We start from the raw sequence: 22475 nt of genomic DNA on the forward strand, positions 1-22475 counted from the left end.
CAAGGCATTATGAAAATCAAGGCTGAATTTGAATAACAGCATACTACTTTTATTATATCTACCATATCTTTTTATGGTACTACTATTACAACATGCTTTCCGAACTGAGCCCTAATATGCATGGTAAACATAATAAATGATTTGCAATACTGGAATATGATTTGGAGTCCCAAAACACGTTGGAAGTACACAAAAAGCACACAAACATTGCTTGGATGGTGTACGGTTTTTAAAGTGTGCACCCGGGCATGCATTCTCAGGCTCATGTTACCCACAATCCCTTGCGTCACTTAATACAATTTGTTTGTGGTGGTTTTCTATTGACTTGTTCTGTTAAAATGAGATGAGAGGAAATGAGATTAGACAAGAGAGGTTGATGGCAAGGCATTCTGGGATGTGGTGACATCATCTGTACTGATATTAGCTAAACATAATTCCAAATTTGCATGATATCCATAGTAAACCGAATTTGATATTTAAAATAGCATGTCGCAAATCATATTTTGAACAGTTGAAAATAGTACGCCAAACATACTTATTGGCATATGGCATACTATTTCCAAGTGTGCATGCGTTCATGTACTTTAGGCTGATATTACCCTCAATCCCTTTAGCGCTATCAAAGTTGACTAGTTTTTGATGGTTTTTGGGACCTTTTCTGTTAAAGAAAAGCATCAGGAATTCAAGATCTGATCCAAAGTTTTACAATACATAAACATAAATAGCAAATGAAAAAAAGTACATGATAAAGGGGTCTATGGTATAAAAATGCACTTTTATGCCATAGCAACGCCTCAATATTTACATACTGCCTTACTATATACTTACAATATACTTTCCTCATCACCACAGATGTGCATATTTAAGTCACTAGATTATGAAATCACATCATCATACGTTTCATTGTTGATTTGACTGAGAACGTCATGCTAGATATCAGTAGTAAGTTTTTTTCTACCATGAACTTTATTGAACTTCCGTATTACTGTCAGGTGCAAAAACAATGATTAGCTGAGAGGGAGACAGAGAGAGAAACGGAACAATTTCGACTATTTCTTCCGCATGTGCTGCTACATAAACAGCTGTGCTTGACACAGGCTTAACATACACCCTTGTAAACACTCAATCTCATAAACACACACACACACAGATGGGCGTTTTCCATCACACACTCCTCCAGGCTAGTGTGAGACCCTGCACGACAAACATAACAATCATCAAGCTCACAATGAGTGTGTCTTTCAACGAGATGAAAACAGCAAGAAATTGAGGAGCGAGAGAGGAAAAGCACTCAGGAAAGCGCGCTCTCTCTCTTTTCCGCTTCAATGAGACAAATTTCCCTCAGAGCAGCCGCGTGTGTTTGTCTCTCTCACGCCAGAAAACACACACCAAGGGCACTTCTACAGAGAGCGAATGTACAGCGCTGTGTGTGTATAATCTCTGTTCTAGGCGATTTGAGGCCATTCAGTGTCCCTGCCAAGCAGGAATGGTTTTGCTGAAGCTTTCAAATGGATGTGACTCACACACGTTTTATTTTTAAATGAGGACAGATCATAGATGATCGCTGTTTAAATAAAGGTGAATCTCATGAAAACAAGTCCAGGCCACATTGCAGATACTGTATAAAGTATATATAAAGAGACATTATTTTGATCAAAATGTTAAAAATTTGCCAAATTAAACATGGTCATTGCAACAACAACAACAACATAAAAAATACATCTGGAGGATTTATTTGGGCATTTGTTTATATAAAAATATATTTAGACCACTTAAAAGGAACACTCCACTTTTTTTGGAAATAAGCTCCTTTTCCAACTCTCCCAGAGTTAAACAGTTGAGTTTTACCGTTTTCGAATCCATTCAGCCGATCTCCGGGTCTGGCGGTAGCACTTTTAGCATAGCTTAGCATAGATCATTGAAAATTGAAAATCGCAACTTTTCATTTTTCGTCGGTCTTAGTTCACGATGTAACTACAGAAGAGGTAAGTTGTAAATTGGAAAAAATATCGAAACTCGTTTGGTCATTTCTTTTGAGAGAGATGCTAACGGTCTAATCAGATTCAATGATCTATGCTAAGCTATGCTAAAAGTGCTACCGCCAGACCCGGAGATCGGCTGAATGGATTCAAAAACGGTAAAACTCAAATGCTTACCTCTAGGGGAGTTGGAAAATGAGCCTATTTCCACAAAAAAAGTGTTCCTTTAACATAGTGATTGCTATCAGGATAGGAGACTTTCAACCAGCATAACAAAAAAAAATTTCTGTGAAGAATCACCTTTCATTTTCTTTAAGTAAAATATATTTTCTAAATTCTTCTAAAATTTTGAGGTGAAACATGATCAAGCCATGTTCTTGACAGGTTACGTGAACTTATAAAAACGAACCCTATGTAAATAAATAAATAAATAGGTAGGCCTATTTGGTAGAATAGCAAAGTCCAAGAAGTGAGCTCAGTAATGCTGTTTTATGACCCGGAACGGTCGTTTCAAGCAACACATCCCAAAAATATATGAGGTGAAACAGTTCTGGACAGAGAAATGGGCTGATTTGCAAAATACAGAAAGCCTTTGGATAAAAATATTCCACAGAAAGCCTTAATTTTTCACTTTTTACATAGGGATTACTAAAACTGTAACAAGACAAACGTTTTGTTTGACATTTTTTGGCCCTTATTTAAAGGGATGGTTCGGAGTAAAATCAACCTAGGGTCCTTTGCACCATGACCTCGAGCCAAACAAGGATGTAGTGTAACAACGAATTATAATTTTTTCCGAAGTGCTGACACCTTAGTGTTATCTAATAATTGTTGCAAACTGGTACTACCAACAAAATATTAGTGCATTCCTGGAACTGGGCGTCATTCAACTACATCCTTATGCATCGCTTTCTGCCAGGACTTTTACGTGCTTTTCCCAAATCACGGAAGTGACCTCGACGTCCGGGTTAGCAGTAGCATGAGCCGTCAGGTAAGTGTTATTTAAATAAACTCCTGATGTACTTTCCAATGCCTCGTTTTATGAGTACAGAACCTATTTGTACTACTGTAGAAGTTTGGTACCATTCTGGGCATTATTAGTGGGGTAATTTATGAGATACAACCTTGGATCCACTAAGCCATTCGGCTGATATCTCTAAATAAGCTCTAACTTTAATAATGTTCAACCAAGGAAAAAAAAGCTTCTGGGGGGTGTTTGGCTCGAGGTCATGGTGCAAAGGACCCTAGGTTGATTTTACTCTGAAACATCCTTTTAAGTTCCACTGTGTGCTGACCATCTCTCTGAATCGGATCATCCTCCCACAGGAGAACCGTCCAACACAATGGGCCTTTCAATACCGAGCACTGATAACTATCACATTTCGGACTACACAAGAGCTAAAGAGTCCAACAATGTGACTGACAAGACAATTAGTTACACACAAATGGAGACAACACAGAGAAAAAAAGACGTGTGCTCTCTCATCAGCAACACACCGCTTCATGACACACAAAAGCATCAAAACCGACAGTTGAAACTCACAGACCCTCCAGGACCACACACACACCGACCGAAGACAAGTTTGTGTGTGAGCCTTGCTTCTTTCTGACACATTCACACTTTTGGGGAAAACATCGCTAAAAACAAAAAAACATGCTAAATGTCGTTTACAAATCGTGGTTGGCTTGTATGGTGGGTGAGAAGAGCTTTTGCGCAAGTTGTGGTCAATATTACTGATTAAGCCAGTTCCCCAAACAGGGAAGCCATATCCGCCCCGGATGTATGAAACCAACAGCAGAAACGCTCCACAGCCAACCACGGACTCTCTGGAGACCTCCGTCACAGCAAAAAGAACTGGGAACTTATGAGCAAATGTGAGAATCTGCGCTCTATGTTCAATGACCAAATAATCCGAGCCACCAAACAATCAGAAGCTTTTCCACAACAATATGTTCAAATGACACTAATCTAGATAACAGTTTCCAAATGATGTTATGGGAAAACAAGTGTTAAATATTTAAAATGATCACTGTTATGTAGGGATAAATGATATTAGTACTATATTGTTTTGTTTTATCAGTATTGGTTTATCTTGATTGAGTTCTGTTTCACTTTTAGAGTATTTCAAACAACTGATTTAACTTACAATATTTGATTTTTCATTCATTCATTCAGTCAAAAATCGTAACTTTTAATATCACCCATCTATCACTCACAACATGAAAATAATTATCGGCTAGAATTTTCATATCGGAAACCTTAAGTGGTAGAAAAGAGACTTTTAGAATTTTGGTCACGCGTTATTTGAAGGAAGTGATAAAACTTGGCAAAACTTTTCACGTAAAAATCGAAAGTTTAATCGGTTAGAAAAGTAGCAGGACATAACATTTGAGGAATCATTCACATCTGTTGGATGAATTCATTTTTAAACTTGTTAGAGAATAACGTTAAAGCATTACTAAATAAAGGGCCGTTCACACCAAGGACGATAGGAATCAGCCAATCAGAAACCACCAACTTTAAAGAGCTAGAGCATTTAAAGCGGCAGACGCCATAACTGCAGCAGTATAACTAACTACACATATATTGTGTGTTGGTGTGGATGCTAATATAGTTATCTTTATTGGTATGAACAGGCCTTAACTCTAACTTTAGCTCTGTCTCTTCTCGCTAGCAAGGATGAACGTGGTCTTTGTGCTATTGTTCTTAGCTTGCAAGTGTTTAGCTTATTAATTACACGTTGGCCTTGCGTCCACCAGCGGCATCTACGAGCACAATGAAGCCAGCCATTCTGTTTGCTAACAGTGTATCTCTGTCTGTGTCTCTCGTTCTCCTTCTCTCTCCGAGGAGTCAAGAGCCAGAACCGCCGAGCGTGCCAGCGGCGTCATTTCAACAGCGTCCAGAGAGACGGTAACAGACACCGCTGGCGCAAACAAACGCACACACATAGACACACAAGACACGGGCCGCACGAACACCTGGGCTCTCTTCGCTGCTGGCACGCGATGCCGATAACCTCTGAGAAAGAGAGAAAGCCTGGGTGAAACGTGCTATGTTTGGATAGATAACATCGCCGGGCGTTGGTTCAACGGTTTTAATCGGGTGGATCCGCAGACGCAGACGTGAGATAATGTCTGATGTTATCCTGAAAGTGGAGATAGTGGAAAACAAACATTAACATAATTACAGGTGTCAAGTGTGTCAATTTTGAGCTAGCACTAAACAGTTTTTCCAATTCACTTCCAAAGAAGTCTCTCAAACATTATACAAATTTTGTAAAAATGGTTTTAGCTTGTGTTGACCTTGCTGATTTGAACATAAGTTATTTTCTAGCATTGATGCAGATATAATACGCTAATCCAACTCTGATGCATATGAAAGAAACAACAGTGAGAATCCTACACAAGAAAAAAGGACAACGTTCACATTTTTTAAAAATGATAATGAAGGAAATATAAACGTAGAAAATAGTTGGCTGAATATTTGGAAAAATAACAGGATCTTTTAATGTAACTAGGTTATCTTTCTACGCTGAAAGTAATATTTTCTATTCTTTCTGGGATAACTACAAGCTTCAGTTTGTTGTGACAAATATGAAAATGAATAATAATGCTAAGCTAACAGGCTGCTAGAACTATGAATGCTCCCAAAACAAACTCAACAAATAGATTCGGTCTCTCTGATCTCATAATAAAGTTTTTCAGCCAATCAGAAAACAGATTCAATCGTATGTTGTAGGGCTGCACGATACTGGAAAAAAAAATTGACATTGTGAAATATACAGTATATTATGGAAGCTTGTTTCCGCCACAAAATAAAACATTTTAAAAGATAATTGCGACTTTTTATGTCACAATTGCGAGTTTACATCTCGCAATTCTGACTTTATTTCTCAGAATTGCGAGATATAAAGTCAGAATTGCGTGAAATAAAGTCGCAATTGCGTGTTATAAAGTCAGAATTGCGAGATATAAACTCGCAATTGCGTGTTATAAAGTCAGAATTGCGTGTTATAAAGTCAGAATTCTGACTTTTTTTCTCACAATTGCGACTTTATATCACGCAATTCTGACTTTATAACACATAATTGCGAGTTTATATCTCGCAATTCTGACATCTTTTCTCAGAATTGTGAGATATAAACTCACAATTGTGAGATATAAAGTCCAATTCTAAGGAAAAAAAAGACGGACTTTTTTTTTTTTTTTTTACCTCAGAATAGTTTGTATCTCACAATTCTGACTTTATATCATGCAATTCTGACTTTATATCTCGCAATTGCGACTTTATTTCTCAGAATTGCGACTTTATATCTCGCAATTGCGACTTTATATCTCGCAATTGCGACTTTATTTCTCAGAATTGCGACTTTATTTCTCAGAATTGCGACTTTATATCACGCAATTGCGACTTTATTTCACAGAATTGCGACTTATATCTCGCAATTGCGACTTTATTTCTCAGAATTGCGACTTTATTTCTCACAATTCTGACTTCATATCTCGCAATTGTGAGAAAAAAAGTCACAATTCTGACTTGATATATCGCAATTGTGAGAAAAAAAGTCAGAATTGTGAGATAAAAAGTCGCAATTATTATTATTTATTTATTATTCAGTGGCGGAAACAAGCTTCCATAGTAGTAAAAAAAACATTCACAAGATGACTTGAATAGCTCTTTTTGGAAATAATTAATCATTCTAGAATTATTGGGGTGATTTTGCATAGAAAATAATCAACAAATTACAAGCATAGATAAATACAATAGAACAAAGACACAAATCAAATAAACAGTGCTTTGTGTTTTTCAGGTAAGACTAACAGCATTCATGTACAGAAATTGAATAATCAAATTCACTATAAATTAAATATAATGAATCTTTGTTACAGCTTCAAAAGTGATTGTCTTTTTCTTTTGTTGTTTGATTAACATCGCAGGAACATTATGCTGCTGTCACTTAGTCCGTTCACGTGAGCCATATTTGACCGTGTTCACAAGGGTACCAGCCGAGATGGGCGTCTTGACATCATTTTGCGTGTATATGTCCATTCAAGCACAAATAGACGCGAAAGAGAACGGAATTCGATGTTTGCGTTCAGAATTGACTATCGCGGCTGCGCACATCATGATATCAATGTCAACTGAGAGTAAAAAAAAACAACAAAAAAAACTGCTGGGAAACATAGCACTTTTGAGGTTAATGGCAGGTGACCTACGGACAAAAAACCCTTCAATTTCTTCAAACTCTTTTTTTTCTTCAAACATTAAATGCACCCATTTAGAGGAACCCGGCAAGAACGAGCAGAAGGCGAATGTTCTCTTGTGTGGGTGCAAGAGTTCACACGTACATTCACCGTTTTACAGTTCCAACATGAAGACCACAATGAGTCTTTGTGCGGGCCTTTCAGACGGTATTGCTTAGATTTGTCATCATGTTGATGGACTATAAAGAGTCGTTTGATAGCTTTGAGAAGCAGGACTTTTCTTTCATTTCTTCACTAGCTGCCAGGCCCCACTCGGTCATTCGTCAGGGAATAATAGCGCTTTAGAGAGCTTGGGACTGCAAGTAAAGATTCAAGCTGCTGTCATCCTGAACTATGACTTACATCTGAAAATGTTGGTTTGAGTTCTCAAAAACATCTATAGCTGTGTTTCTATCACCCTGTTTTTATGCGCATTTTGAAGTATCGTATCAGTGTGGTGAGTGATGGAAACGGCAAATTAAAAAAAAAAAAAATCCCTTAACTCGACAAAAGTTTTTACGCTAGTACGAATAATGGGAAAAATCATCTGTTTCCGCTGATGGTGTTTTGTTTACTGTTGGTTACTAGGTTACCAATACCACCGTCATCCGCTCAAACAACTTGATGGAAACACACCTGATTTGTTTCTTGCAAACTTTGAAAAGATTCGCTTCACGTTTGGTTGGAAATCCAACTTATGGCACGTCAACCGTGTCCGGTAGTCTTAAAACATCTAGTCTGTTAAGAAAACGGACCTAAAATTACATTTCAAATCTTTGCTAACACATTAGAAAACTCACTGTTACAAAACTAGCGTCTTCTAGGTGGTTTTAGCGTGTTCCTGGTTGTTTTAAAGTGTTAAAGTGTACAGAAGAGTGTTCATTATTTAATCTAGTGTGTTGTTTTGTGGATGCTAGCGTGTAATGGATGGTTCTATGTAAGTTAGTTGCTACTCTGTTCTTGGTAATTTTAAGGGCCGTTTACACCAAGTTATAACTATAACTATAGTTATAACTATAACAGTGACTATAACTATAAAGTTTTATAAAGCTAATTCTATGAGAATAGGGTAGTCCACACCACAACTATAATAATAAATCAAAATTTCATATGAATTAAGTATGAAAAAAATGAAGTATGAAGGCCTACCCTGATATACCGCCACTGGGGCGTAAGCAGATCATACAAAAACGTACAAATGAGATCGTACAAATTCTAATTAGACACCAATTCGCCAAAATGTAAAACAGTTATGAACTGCAATGAGACTGCGTTGTTTGTTCACATATCTATCCCCAAATATGATAGTGATGCTTGACTTGACTGTTTATAATGGCAAAAGAGCTAAATTATTTATGCACTGTGCAATTTTCGCAAATCAAGTTAGCATTGACAGGACAGTGTTACATAACACCACACCATATCCATCACATACTGTAATTTTAACCTCCCTTTGCACCTTAATGGGCCTTAAAGCAGTTTAGCTCAGTTTGAGATATAAACAAAGGTTGCCGCCAGAAGTGTCATCGCAGCGGTCTGTCATAAAAGCAGTCAGAAAGAGAGAGAGTTAGCGATATCCAGCCACTGTCAAGCGCCACATGACTCAACAGGGGTTTGGCCTATATTAAGCACAGTGAGTCAGAGGCAATGGATCACATCCGCACACACACCCCAAGTCGAGCGACAGAGAAATCACACACATACAACCTTTACGGAAAAGCAGGTTACAGCGAATGCATCAGATGGTATTACCATGGTATTTTGATATAAGCATGGATCTAAATGATTACCATATGTTTTACATGTTACCTCATGGTACTTCAAAGAACACCATTGTAGGTTTCCCAAAAACATGGTATTACAGAGGTAACTGTCCAAAAAACAAACCATCAATCATGGTATTACTGTACATGCACAAGAAAACATGGTATTGCTGTAGTAAATATCCAAAGACCATGGCAATGGAACTGTACACATAGAAAAACATGATGTTACTGTGGTAAATGCCTAAAGACAAAGTATTACCATTGTACATGCTAATATACAGTAGTGGTAAATGTCCAATGGTAAACCATTGTATTTCAGTTGTACATGAACAAATAAAACATGGAATTACTGTGGTAAATTTCCAGAAACATTGTATTACCATTGCATTACTGTGGCACATGTCAGAAAAACATGGTATTGTTGTGATATTTATGAAAACTAACAACTGCAACCATAGTTCAACTATAGTATTTGTAGTGAAACCAAGAAACATGGCCACTAGAGTTTACCTATAACAACGCCATGGTTCATTTTCATGTTCTAATACAAAATGATATTGATACCCTTAAGCAATGCCTGTGATGTTACCAGTACAGACTGTGATGGTATGGTACAGTTGCAACAGATGGTAATACCATTATACTTTGGTATATTCAATATAACCAAATGATGGAGAGTACCATAGTTTTACCATGTTAGATGTCCAAATAACCACAGCATTACATTTACATCAGTCATCTGGTCAACAACAGTCTCCCAGATGGCATTGTGCCAACAGAACACACACTGCCAGATTATAATCAAATTTTAAGTCTACCAAGACAAACTTCGCTTTGGTGACAAATTCAAGCTACATTAACTCTCAGCTCTGTCAATACAACCTGAAACAACACTACATCAGCGGATTGATAAACACAGATGTAGTAAAAATCAACTAGCGTAACTGTAAACCATAAAAAACACCTAAGCGGAACCTGATTGAGGAACACAAGATCGTAAAGAAAATTACTTCTACTTTTAATGAACACATAAAAATGGACAAAGCAAAGCCCCATCTTACATTATTTGCTGATTAATATCGTCATAATACAAAGCTACCACCCGTAACATAACCAAGCCCTTTCTTTCTAGCAAACACTTGATGGTGAAACTACAAATAGTTAGTTTTCTAACGTGGTTGTTAATCATCTTGTAGCTGAAGGAAAATCAATTGAGTCCAATAAAGAGGGCAGGAACTGTGAAAGAAAACCATGAATGTGTGTGGGACACTGATTTTGGAAATTGTGTGTGTGTGTGTGGGGGGGGGGGGGCAATAGGAAGACTAACAGAAAATATATCAGTGCAAAGAGTAAAGTATGATGAGAAAGACCATCTGTACCTGCCACGTTGACTTTCTCTGGGTTGACAGGGTTCGGTCCAGGGGTCCCGGTTCCATTGGTCAGGTTAGTACTTGTGCCATTGTATATGATATTGTCCACTTTAGACTCTAGCTTTGATAATCTCTGCATTATATTATCCAGAAGAACAGCTAGAGTCTTCTTCAGATCTGCACAAAAGAATATTATATACATATGATTAGCTAAAAGAATATAGTAGAATAAAGGCAGTAATTATTAATTACTAAAAAAATATATATATTATATATATATATTTATATAAATTTACACTTATATTTTATTATATATAAAAAATACAATAAATATATATATATTTATGTTTATATATATATATATATATATATATATATATATATATATATATATATATATACACATACACATACATACATACACAGTATTATATGCAAATATCTGTAAATAAGTCCCAACACCAAGATTCGTTTTTTTCTTTGATTTTTTTTACTTTTTCTGCCACAAGTTTCAGACTAAACATTTATCCATCTTGTATTCTGTACAAATAGAATAGAAAATAATAGAATAGAACAAATTTCTCATTTAGATTTTCATACCCCCACACACACTTAACTGAATGAGGTCAAAACACCTTCAGCATTTCAAACAGGTTTTAATATGATTTCAGATGAAACCCAAGCTTCCTGCAGAACAGAGGGATTAAGAACCATCCATATGCTCAATAACTCAATAATCTGGAGTTTCATCTTGATAACACACTATGAAAGATGATTATGTTCAAATGCAGAGAGAGGACAAGTGAGGCGTGGAATGATCCAAATGCAATTATGAATCAGAATCCCGAGATTGATTTAGAAGAGATTGATTCTTGATTCAGTAATTCAGTTTAAATAATCCAATAAACAAGCACACCACATGTAATAAGATATAAAAATACAGAAGGAGGATGAATAAGTATCATTATTTTACCATGGAACATTTCTCCTCTTAGGGAATTCTGGGTGACAACACCTCAGGGCAATTTGTGGCAACTGCTTGAATGAAGAACAGATATGTAGTTAAACTGATTTCCAGTGACATAATTCACCAAGCCTTAAACTACTTGATCTTGTTTCTCACTCGCATCTCAAAAACCAAAAAAGGGAAGGAGGAAAGAAGAGAAACAATGCATCTCACAATGCATGACTAGTGAAAACTTGTCCAATCCAATCAAAATCCCAAATTATCCAATCCCAATATTTCCTGCAAAATATTATTTTTCATGCAGAAATGTCTCACACTATGAAAGTTAAACTTGTGAATGTCTTTAACTCATTTCATCTCTTTCTCTCTGGCTCCAAAAATTGTCCAAATCCAGTCGGATTTTCTCTGACAGATGGAGACAAGAGTATAATCCATATTTCTATGTCACCGAGTACCTCTACTCACAATTATGATGACGTCATGACATCATCATCACACTTCCCAGGACTAAATCCCTCAGAGAGCAGTAAACCCTTCGGGGGGGGGGGGGGAGTCATGTGACATTAAAGGTGCTGTATATACATTTTTGACGGTATTAAAGCATTAAAATACCATAATATGTTTGCAGAGATTTAGGAAACATTCTAAGCTCAAATACGTCTTTCTCCGAAAAACTACGCGACAACCAGTTATTCTACTTTGAAATGTGAGTTTCAGACGCTGGAGTTTATTCCAGTCTTTTAAAATAGTTGAATGATTGAATGCTCGCAAAGTGCCTGTCAGTCAACTACTTTGAATATTATAGCATTTTGGGCATTAACATTTTGGACACTCATTTTAGGTGGCGTTTGTTCAACTCATTGACCACAGTACATTGAAAGTAAACATAACCGGAAATAAGTGAGACGTACCATTTCCAAACAGAAGTGCGTCACGAAGCTCAGTGCAAGTGGTCCATTGGGTGTGGGGGTTTATATGAATGTTTAAATTCTTTTTCTCTTATCTCAATATTAAGTAGTGTTAATAAGCGAGGCTCTGCTTTGTGTACAGCGGTACTAAAAAAAACCCATAGGCTGTAAAAAAAGACAGGGCTGGATTTGTGTTTTTACCCTTCATATTACCACGGTGAGTCATATCTGACCTTATATCTCTTTCTCTAGCTCTCTTTCTCAATTTCACTCTCAACGGATAATACAAATTGATCTTTCGCTTCGGCCTGGTTTAATCATTTCTGGGTGTCTGTAACTCTCTCCTCACCTGTCTGTCTGTCTGTCTCTCTCACTTATTAACTGCAAATGTGATGCATTAATGGGATGCATATCCTGGAGCTTCAGCGAGACGTGATGTAGACAGGAGACAATATACCGACCAAGATTAGATTACAGAGAACAAGATATAGATCCACATTCTAAACAAAAAGCCGCAGTTCTGGTTTACAGGAAAAGCAGAAAGTGGACCAGAATACAATACTTGGACGTATAGCAAACTAACTACAGATGCAAAAGTATACAAGGAAACCAGCTAGATTTCTGTTTCCTTGTTTACTAGAGACACTAGATTCCATCACAGATGTCACTGTGCTTTAATTGAACAGGTCAAACAGGAACAGATCAGGTTGAGACAGGAATCTGTTCTTACAATGAACTAGGGATGTGACAGCGAAGAAATGTTCCCACCGGACCGTATAATCGATGTGACAACACCCGTAATAAGGGAGGTTGGGACTGGGTAGGTTTGACCCTGATGAATGCCAGTATGGCCTTGCGCATTTTACTTTCGAATTAGCTGCAATTGCTTGAATGGTGGGTTCATTATTATTATTTATGACTATGTTTGCAGGATCCCTATTAACATTAGTCTTGAATCCAAAATATTGCCAAATAGACGCTTTTACATTTCCGCCATCGTCTTGTCAGTCAGCTCGCCTCACTCTCGTCACGTGATAAATGAAATCTTGACTCCTGCTGCTGATCAGTTTTTAATTGTAGTGTCTGTTCTCTAATTGAACTACATAATTTTTATTACTATTTTATTACTATAAAGTGGGCAAGTGATGTAACTGGTGTGCGGCTGAACACCGATTATCGCAGCAAGCCTACAAAGGGCTATTAAGGGCTCCCCCCTAATAGTCAACTAAACGTTAGTTGACGAAAAGAGGCTTAGTCAACCAAAATTGTATTACTCGGTTAGTCGCAGAAAAAAAACTCCACAGAAAGTGGCGAAGTCACACAGTTCGTGAGGGCCAGATCGTTAACGGGGATATACTATAATTTCCTTGACATTACAGTACGTCGGGTAGGAAATCATAACGTTTCTCCTATCATCCATCCCCCTCAAATATGGCTTATCATTTGAAACATGTAAGTAGTAGCAAATTCACTTGGCCGCTTGGTCTGATGTTAACCTAGATCAACTCAGATCCAAAGTTTAGTTCCAACCCTGCTTCAAATAAGCCTGAAGGACTTGATTAGCTGAATCAGTTGTGTTTAATTAGGGTTGAGGTAAACTCCTTTGTTTGACACCCCTGATCTAGATAAAAGGCTGAATAAACAATATTGGATCTTCTGAAACACCACCACAGACCCATTTTATCTACTAAGAACCGCAATTACAACCAAAATACAAATAAACTCTATTTTACTGTGTCTAAATCCATAAACAATAACAGACTCATATTAAAGCAAAAATTAATTTCGACATCACAACAATATAATGTACGATTTGCAAAATGTATATTGCTTTTGAGATTTGCCAAAGATAGCGTTTTTTGCAAAAACAAATGTTGAGATCATACAATAATTATCAGACCCCCTGCAACGCCATCACGGATCCCCTGTTGATGACCCCTGCCTTGAGAAAATGAAGTACTACCTCCTCACACTGGTTGAGTTACCTCTAATAGCACGGGCCTTAATTAGCAATAACCAACCGACTAAGGCATTTGTTGCTGATAATGTTACCACAGCAAAATCTTACACGTCTGACATTTCACCTGCTGGAGCACGGTATGCTATCAGGGTCAACTCTCCTACATGAGAAACCCAAAAGTTACATGCGTTTACTTGCACCAAGTTTCTTGAACCTGGTAAATACAACAACAAATTGCGACTTCATCTGTAAAAGAAGCTGTTTAGTGCAAGAAACGGTGGGCGTATTGTTTGCAAGAAGTGTGGTGTGTGTCTTTGCTTCTGGATCGATAGTCATCCGTGGGACGTAATGAGGCCTCATGCCCAACGGAGCGCCTCTATTAGCGGCATGAATAAGTTATCGACGGCTGTGTTCTGAGAGAAGGGCTAAAACAGACACCGCCACAGCTTTCTTCTGCTTAAGGACGATGACATTGCCTCTATAAACATTGATTGTTATGGTTGCGGCCCATCACAAATGCGACTTCTGCATGGCATGGCTTCTCAGCTGCAGCCTCAGGTCATCATGGGAGCTAAATATAGGTTAAAACATGCAGTGGAAGAAAACAAAAAACGCAGGGAAAGACTAAGCCAGAGGAGTTATAACAAGCCGTTGTTCTGCAGCAGTGCAGCAGCCGTGCCGATTTATGCGGCTGATATGAAAAACGGACTTCAAACTGACTGCTGGATGCAAATTTCATAACTGCAGTGTTACCATCTCCCGCAGTATCTTGGATTCCTGCAGCTTCTCTTTATAGTACAGCTCTCTATTCCTAACTTCTATTGCAAGCGGTAGATGAAAGTCATCGGTTGCGACTGACCAAAAAGATCTTCAACGTTCCCAAACAAAAAATGAGAAATACCAGCGATGAGATGTCAACTAAGAAATGAATCGTATGATTGCAATTCTCAGCTATTCAGGTCATAATAGAATGTTATAGTAGATGTAGGTAAAGTAGATTTACTTCTATAACTCAAAATGTTCACAGCTCATTCAGGTTGCTACAACGGTTGTGACTGACGATGAAGATCTTCAAAGTTTCCAAATAAACAAAAAAGAAATATGAATGCGAGATGTCAACTATGAAACTTTGTGGTCAAAATTTACATCAAGAATGGATGAGAATGGATGATTTGTTTTATTTTTTAATTGCGAATATCGCAATCTTGCGATTACAATTCTTAGTTATACAGGTTATAGTAGAATGTTCTAGAAGACGTATACTGGTTAACTGGATGCATTTCTGTAGCTCAAGATGCTCACCACTCATTCCAGTGGCTTCATCGATTGCGACTTACAATGAAGATCTTTGACATTCCCAAACAAAGAGCAATAAGAATGACGAGATGTCAAATACGAAACTTACTAGACAGAATGCGATTTCGAATACAGCTAAGGACTCACCGTATGCCGTCATGGTGCCTACGTAGGGTCCGTCCATCACGCTCTGGTTCTCCTCAGCGAGGGCTTTGATATATCGCTTGCTGAGATCCAATATCTGCATGCGTAGCTGCGCGCTGCTTTCGTGCGTCGCCCTCTGCTGGATTGTGAAATGAAGCAGCATCATCCCCCAAATGAAACCGAAACTCACAAGGAAGAATCCCAGCTTTTGGGAGGACAACTTCCACAAGTACACAGAGCCCATGGCGAGGAAGTTCGTTTTGAGTGTGTGGAGAGTGTGCGCAAATCAGGATGAGTTGAGTCTCATGGTGCTCAGGGGGGCGTGGTCTCTAGTCTTTTTTTTCCTCACTGCAGTCCATTCCTTTTAGCTCAAGCTGTCAATCACACCAGATGACACGCCCACCAGAAGCTCCATCGCAATGAAGACACTGGGAGAAAAAACAAACAAGAAAAGTCAAAATTAGCATAAAGGAAAGGCTTTTACCAAAATGTTAGCATTTTTGTTGTAAAGTTTTTGAATTGGTGGACAATAAAATGGGTGAAAAAAAGGAAGTGTCATATCTAAAAACTACATCTACAAACTACATAGATACTTGGAGATGGACTTGACTTGATGGGCCAGTAAGAAACTACCCAGAATACCCTAAGCAATAATCCAGAAGACCCTAGAAACCACTCAAAAAGTCTGAGTGACCACCCAAAAGACCCAAGAAGTGACCCTAGGAAACACCCAAAAGACCCTAATAAGACCTCTAACAAGCACTCTGATGACCCAGATGATCTTAACAACCACCCAAGAAATGACCAAGATGACCCTAGCAACCACTCAAATGACCCAAGAAATGACCAGGATGACCCTAGCAAGAAAACCTAGCAAGAAGACAACCACTCAAATGAAAATTAGAAACAATCCAGAAAACTGTAGCAATAGTATGCAAAGGAAACTATTTTGTTTCACCTGCACTGCCAGGCAATGCGACTACAACGGTGACATCATAATGGATGACCACATAACCAGGCTCACAATACAGTCTCTAGTGTATCACATTGTTGTGGGATTAAACAGAGACTGTTTCAACAGACGTAACAGACCGTGCGGTGGCATTTCAATGAGGGGATCGAGTCAAAGCAAAGGATGAGAATGTTAAAGTAAACCTCGCCTGAAAGGCTTCCAGAGAATGAAAGACAAATAGGTATTTGATGAACACAAATATACTTGTTTGTATATGGGGCATGGATTTAAATATAGTCAGCAGAAGGGTATGCCACTGACATAATGCGGGCACAAAGGCTGAATACACACCATCTGTGTAACCAGTTTTAGAAATGTTGCCCAATCACTTCACTCTTCTTTCACACCTACTATAAGTGACCTTTGATATTTTCTAAGTTAAAGTAACAAGCCACTCAATGTCAAAGCATGACGCAGTTATTACAAACCTATCAAAATTACTGTAATGCACACCCTTGGGTAACAGGATAAAAGTTATAACCTAAATAGTTGCAGCTTACAGCTCTAGGATGATATTGTCATTAGCCTAAAAGAGCAGTCACATTTACTGTTGCTCTATGAAATTACGTGAGTAAAATTTCAACAGGAATCCATGGTTCAGGAGTTTCATATGAGCAGCAAAATCTGAAAGAGGAAAATTTTTACCCTGTTCAAGAATTTGCCACGCTGACCAACAGAAAGCTGTTTGGTTTAAAAGTGACCTCTCTCTGAGTTGTGCTTCATACATAACTACGCTATTGACAAGGGAAAAGAAACCCATTTTTACACAATATTTTGCTTAAATTTTGCTAAAGTGTGATATTGGCAAGGCAAGGCAAGGCAAGTTTATTTATATAGCACATTTCATACACAATGGCAATTCAAAGTACTTTACATAGAATAATAAAAAAGAAATATGAATAATTAAAACAGTTTAGAAAAATAAAATAAAATACAGTACAGTACAAACAGTCGGACGAACAGCGGCACAGTGCTCATTCAGTAAATGCATAGTTAAACAGATGTGTTTTGAGTCTGGATTTGAATGTGACTACTGTAGGAGCACATCTGATCTCCTCTGGAAGCTGGTTCCAGTTGCGGCTGGCATAATAGCTAAAAGCGAACTCTCCATGCTTAGAGTGAACTTCTAGCTGATATGATCCTAATGATCTGAGTGATCTGTTGGGTTTATATTCAGTGAGCATATCTGCAATATATTGAGGTCCTAGGCCATTGAATGATTTATATACCAGTAATAATACTTTAAAATCAATCCTAAATCTAACTGGGAGCCAGTGTAAAGACCTGAGGACTGGTGTGATATGTTCATATTTTCTGGTTCTGCTCAGAATCCTGGCGGCAGCGTTCTGTGTGAGCTGCAACTGTCTTATGGTCTTTTTGGGAAGGCCAGTGAGGAGTCCATTACAATAATCCACCCTGCTGGTGATGAAAGCATGCACAAGTTTCTCTAAGTCTTGTCTGGAAACAAAGCATCTTATTATTGCAATATTTTTCAGATGATAGTATGCTGATTTAGTTATTGCTTTGATATGACTACTGAAACTAAGGTCTGACTCTAGTGACACACCAAGATTCCTGACTTGATGTTTAGTTGTTTGACCCCTAGAGTGAAGGTATGCGTTCACCTTGAGAACTTCATCTTTGTTTCCAAACGCAATGACTTCAGTTTTGTCTTTGTTTAACTGAAGAAAGTTTTGACACATCCAACTGTTGACTTCGTCAATGCATTGGCACAGGGAGTCAATGGGGCTGTAATCGTTAGGCGATAGGGCTAAGTAGAGCTGTGTGTCGTCTGCATAGCTGTGGTAAGCAATTTGGTTCTTTCTCATTATTTGGCTCATTGGGAGCACAGGTTGAACAGGAGTGGCGCAAGAATTGAGCCTTGAGGGACTCCGCATGTCATGGATGTCCACTCAGACTTATGGTCTCCTATACTCTCATTATAACCTCTCCCATCTAAGTATGACCTGAACCATTTTAGGACTATCCCAGAAATCCCCACCCAGTTTTCCAGCCTGTCAAGAAGTATGATATGATCGACAGTGTCAAATATTGCCAAAAAAGCATGATATTGTAACTAATATAAACATAGGGTAAGTGTACCCATTAAGCCCATGTACCCTTTAAGCCCACTTTCAACTCTGAAGTCAAATTAAAAAAAGAGAAAATAATATTTTATGCTGCTTATTATTTTAACCAATCCAGTGATTTGTTACTTCCCTGGCATTTTTTATTGCATACCAATCACATTTGGCAATGTTGAGTTAGCCCCACCCATGTGCATGCTGTCTCAGGGGACCTCACACAAAGTCACCCCAAAACTTTGGTGTTTCGGGACCCTTCAGAAATTAACACATTTCTGCAATTTTCAGCCATTTCTTTGGTAATTACATTGATATTATGTCAAATAAGAGATAAATGTATTGTTTTTTGTGTATGAACAAATAGTACTTTATCATTTTATATCATTTTCCTTTAAATGGAAAGATGAGTTTTATTAGCTTGCGTTCAAAGCTAATCTCTAGGTCAAACCATTAGCCTTACAGAAAGATAGACTGCCAAAGAATTAAGCATGTGAATTGCAAACAATAAATGTTTTGTGATTCATTTTACATTAATTTACTAATAAATACATCATAAATTGTTTTGTAGAGAAGATTATTTTTATAAATTAACTTTTTTTTAAGATGGGCTTAAATGGTACAGTGCCACAAAACACATGCAAACTAGAGCCAGCACAAGCTAACCTTGAATGAAAAAAACTTAACATTTCTCAATGCGGGCACAATGAAAATTACTATGATACTAGTCCACAGTATATTTAAGCTCCATGCATGTATTTGTAAACATATCTTACATTTTTAAAGGAAAACATTGTCTTTTTTCACCATTACTCACTGTGTACCATTTAAGCCCACCTTATGTATTTCAATGAGGAATCCCTCTAAGTGCAAACTTTGATACATTTTCTGAAAGTGTTTAATGATAACATGTCTTTGTGTGCTTTTACCTTACTAACCTTTTACCCTTACCTTACTTACACACAAATTACACATTCATTCAAATGAGATAGAGCCCGTTTTGTCCTAAAGTCCTTTATGTATAACCGGGCATAATTCGGGAGTCAAGCTGAGTTAACGCTTGTGATTCCGGACATGGAGAGCTCCCAAAGGGACCCTACATTCCCCACAGTCCTGAGCCCCTGGGACTGTTAGGGGGGCCCACTAGGAGCCCCAGAGTATGGAGCCCTAACTCAGCTTGGCTCCTGAGATACACCCGGTCAAACTTCCAGCTTGACTCCAGTTACAACTCCAGTCAAGCCAACTTAAGGCTCCAGACCACCGGCCACTAACACCAACCCATCCCACCCAGGGCTCTAATCAAACATTAGCAAAATGATTTTTTTTAATACTTCCCTGTCACTGAATAAATATATTGATGTTTTACTTCTTTAAAAATCATTAAATTTTTTATATTTTGTGAATAAATGATGATGTGGGCTTATTTGGAACACATGCGGGCTTAAATGGTGCCAAAAGTACCAATTAAGCCCATGCCAGACTTCTGACTTTATTCCTAAATTATCTTAATTTTATATTCTAAAATGTACATCAACTAATTAATACAATTTCAAATGAGAGATTAATCTTGCATTTTAACAAATTATTTTTCTTATAAACTATGTCAATATCTATGAAAAAAACCTAAACTTAGATTTTGGTGGGCTTAATGGGTACACTTATCCGTAGAAGCTCAGCCAATCAAACTATTCATTCATATCCATTTTTTTTTTACAATCCAATAGGAGTAAAATGTACATATATGATTGTAATTAACAATATAGCTGCAAGCAACAATTATCGGGGCCAGGCACAAGACGACAATAATACATGCCAACATGGCTGGGAGTATCAGACCAACTGCAGCAAAGAGCAATTAAAGACATTTTAAGATGATTTTAGGCAAAATAGCTGATTAATAATAATGTATACAATAACTAAAAATATGATTTAATGGATTATCACTTTCAACCAATAGGTGGTGCAGTTATGAAATTTATGTGATGTGGTCAGAGTGAAGTGACAATGACACACACAAAGTTTGGTGTCAATATGTCAAGGCATTGCAGATATAAAGCCTGAATAGTCCTTTTGGCATCATACCTCAACTTTGCTGCTGCGGTATGAAAATGGTTTCGTCTATTAACGCGAAGCGGCACAGTCTGGAGATGATATGATTCGATTTTGGTGAAAATTGGACAAACAGTCTAGGAGGAGTTTGAAAAAGTAGGTATTGAATCAAAATCAAGATGGCGGACAGGAAGTTCGGCCAAATACGGCAAACTTGGTATCTATGTTCTCGGCGTGACCCAAGGAATCTATTAAGACCAGTGTCATTACAATAGGCAGATTTATTCAAAAGTTATTATTATTTTTGGAAATTTTGTTATAACTTTTGACCAAAAGGTGGCGCTGTCTCGATATCTTTAGAGTACCTTCAGGGCATGGAGCTGATAGCACATACGGAGTTTCATAATGTTACACCAATGCATTCGTTAAGTATAGCATTTTATATCACAATACTGTATTGAAGTCAATGGCAATTTCATGTTTTGTTCTATTATAGCGCCAACTAGAGGCACAAGCACATAATTTTTTTATGTGCTCTCATAGTGAGCCCATACATGTGTGTGTGAAATTTGGTGAAAATATCTAATTTCGTTTTGGAGATATAGACATTTATATGTTCATAAACATAAAAAATGACCCACACCTGACTTTGTTTGCATTTTCTTGCCACTTACTATTGATATTTTGACATTTGGGCATTAGCATGTAGACAACGACCTATGTTTTCAAACTTCCTACGGTGGTTTCGTCTCGATCGGTCAAACGGTTTCGAAGATATTGGCAAATGTTTTTCAAGCGCTAAATCACAACGCTACACAAACAGTAAGGTGAAACCTAGCATGTTTGGTATCATTGGACTCGGAAAGGAACCTAAGGAGATGACTCCCTTGAAAATAAGTCAACCACAGCCAGAGTTATAAGCATTTGAAAAATAAATTTTGCCACTAGGTGGTACTGGTTCGAAACTTCTCAGGCTCCTTCAGGGCATCGTATTGATGACCCATACCGAGTTTCGTAATGATACGTTCATGCGTTCATAAAATACAGCTTTTTAGTACAAAATTCAAAATGGTCAATATGGGAAACTTGGCATGATGCCCTGAATCTAACGAGACCACTATTATGATTTTTGAACAAATCGTTCAGAAGTTATGAGCAAAAACAGCTATTTTTTGTATCTCCGGACCAGTAGTTGGCGCTGCGCTGAAACGCAGCATGCTTCGCTTCAGGTCATGCTTGTGATGACATGTACCAAGTTTGGTCTGAATGTGATAAAGCGTTGCGGAGATATAGCCTTAAGTCTGTTTTCGCAAGAGCTACGTAAAATTAGTTTGTGTGCGGTATTCAAGAACGATTTGACGAATCAACTTGAATTCCATAACTTTTTGTTGGCATGGTCTGAAGATTATCTGGTTCAATTTTCTTGAAAATCGGAGCAACCGTCTAGGACGAGTTTGAAAAAGTATGTTTTTCAAAAAATTCTAAATGGCGGAAACATTTTCATGACAGAAAATGACGTCATAGGGTGCAATCGAATCGGCTTGAAATTGAATTTTACTAAGTGAAAATTGTTTCTACACAAAATTTCAGTCGACAGAACTATAAAACTTTAAGAACTGTCATCGCCAGGCATCGTTTGACGAAAGAGAATAACACGCACATTTCGCTTTAAAGGCAGAACAACTCAAAAATCAATTAT

At 37.7% G+C, this 22475-nt stretch overlaps 1 protein-coding gene across 2 annotated transcripts in view; it reads right to left on the minus strand.

Moving 5' to 3' along the window:
• Positions 1-22475, minus strand: part of mgat5 (alpha-1,6-mannosylglycoprotein 6-beta-N-acetylglucosaminyltransferase) — a 62788-nt gene that overhangs the window by 32100 nt on the left and 8213 nt on the right. The window contains exons 2-3 of one of the 2 annotated variants that reach the window (XM_079889548.1): positions 15638-16062; positions 10369-10536 (exon numbers count right to left, since the gene is read on the minus strand). In XM_079889548.1, coding sequence (XP_079745674.1) covers positions 10369-10536; positions 15638-15878 — 409 coding nt within the window. In that variant the 5' untranslated portion in view covers positions 15879-16062. The remainder of the gene's footprint in view (positions 1-10368; positions 10537-15637; positions 16063-22475) is intronic. The other variant, XM_079889549.1, reaches the window with a different exon arrangement.

Source organism: Squalius cephalus (assembly GCF_949319135.1).
Source record: "Squalius cephalus genome assembly, chromosome: 13".
Lineage (NCBI taxonomy): Eukaryota > Metazoa > Chordata > Actinopteri > Cypriniformes > Leuciscidae > Squalius > Squalius cephalus.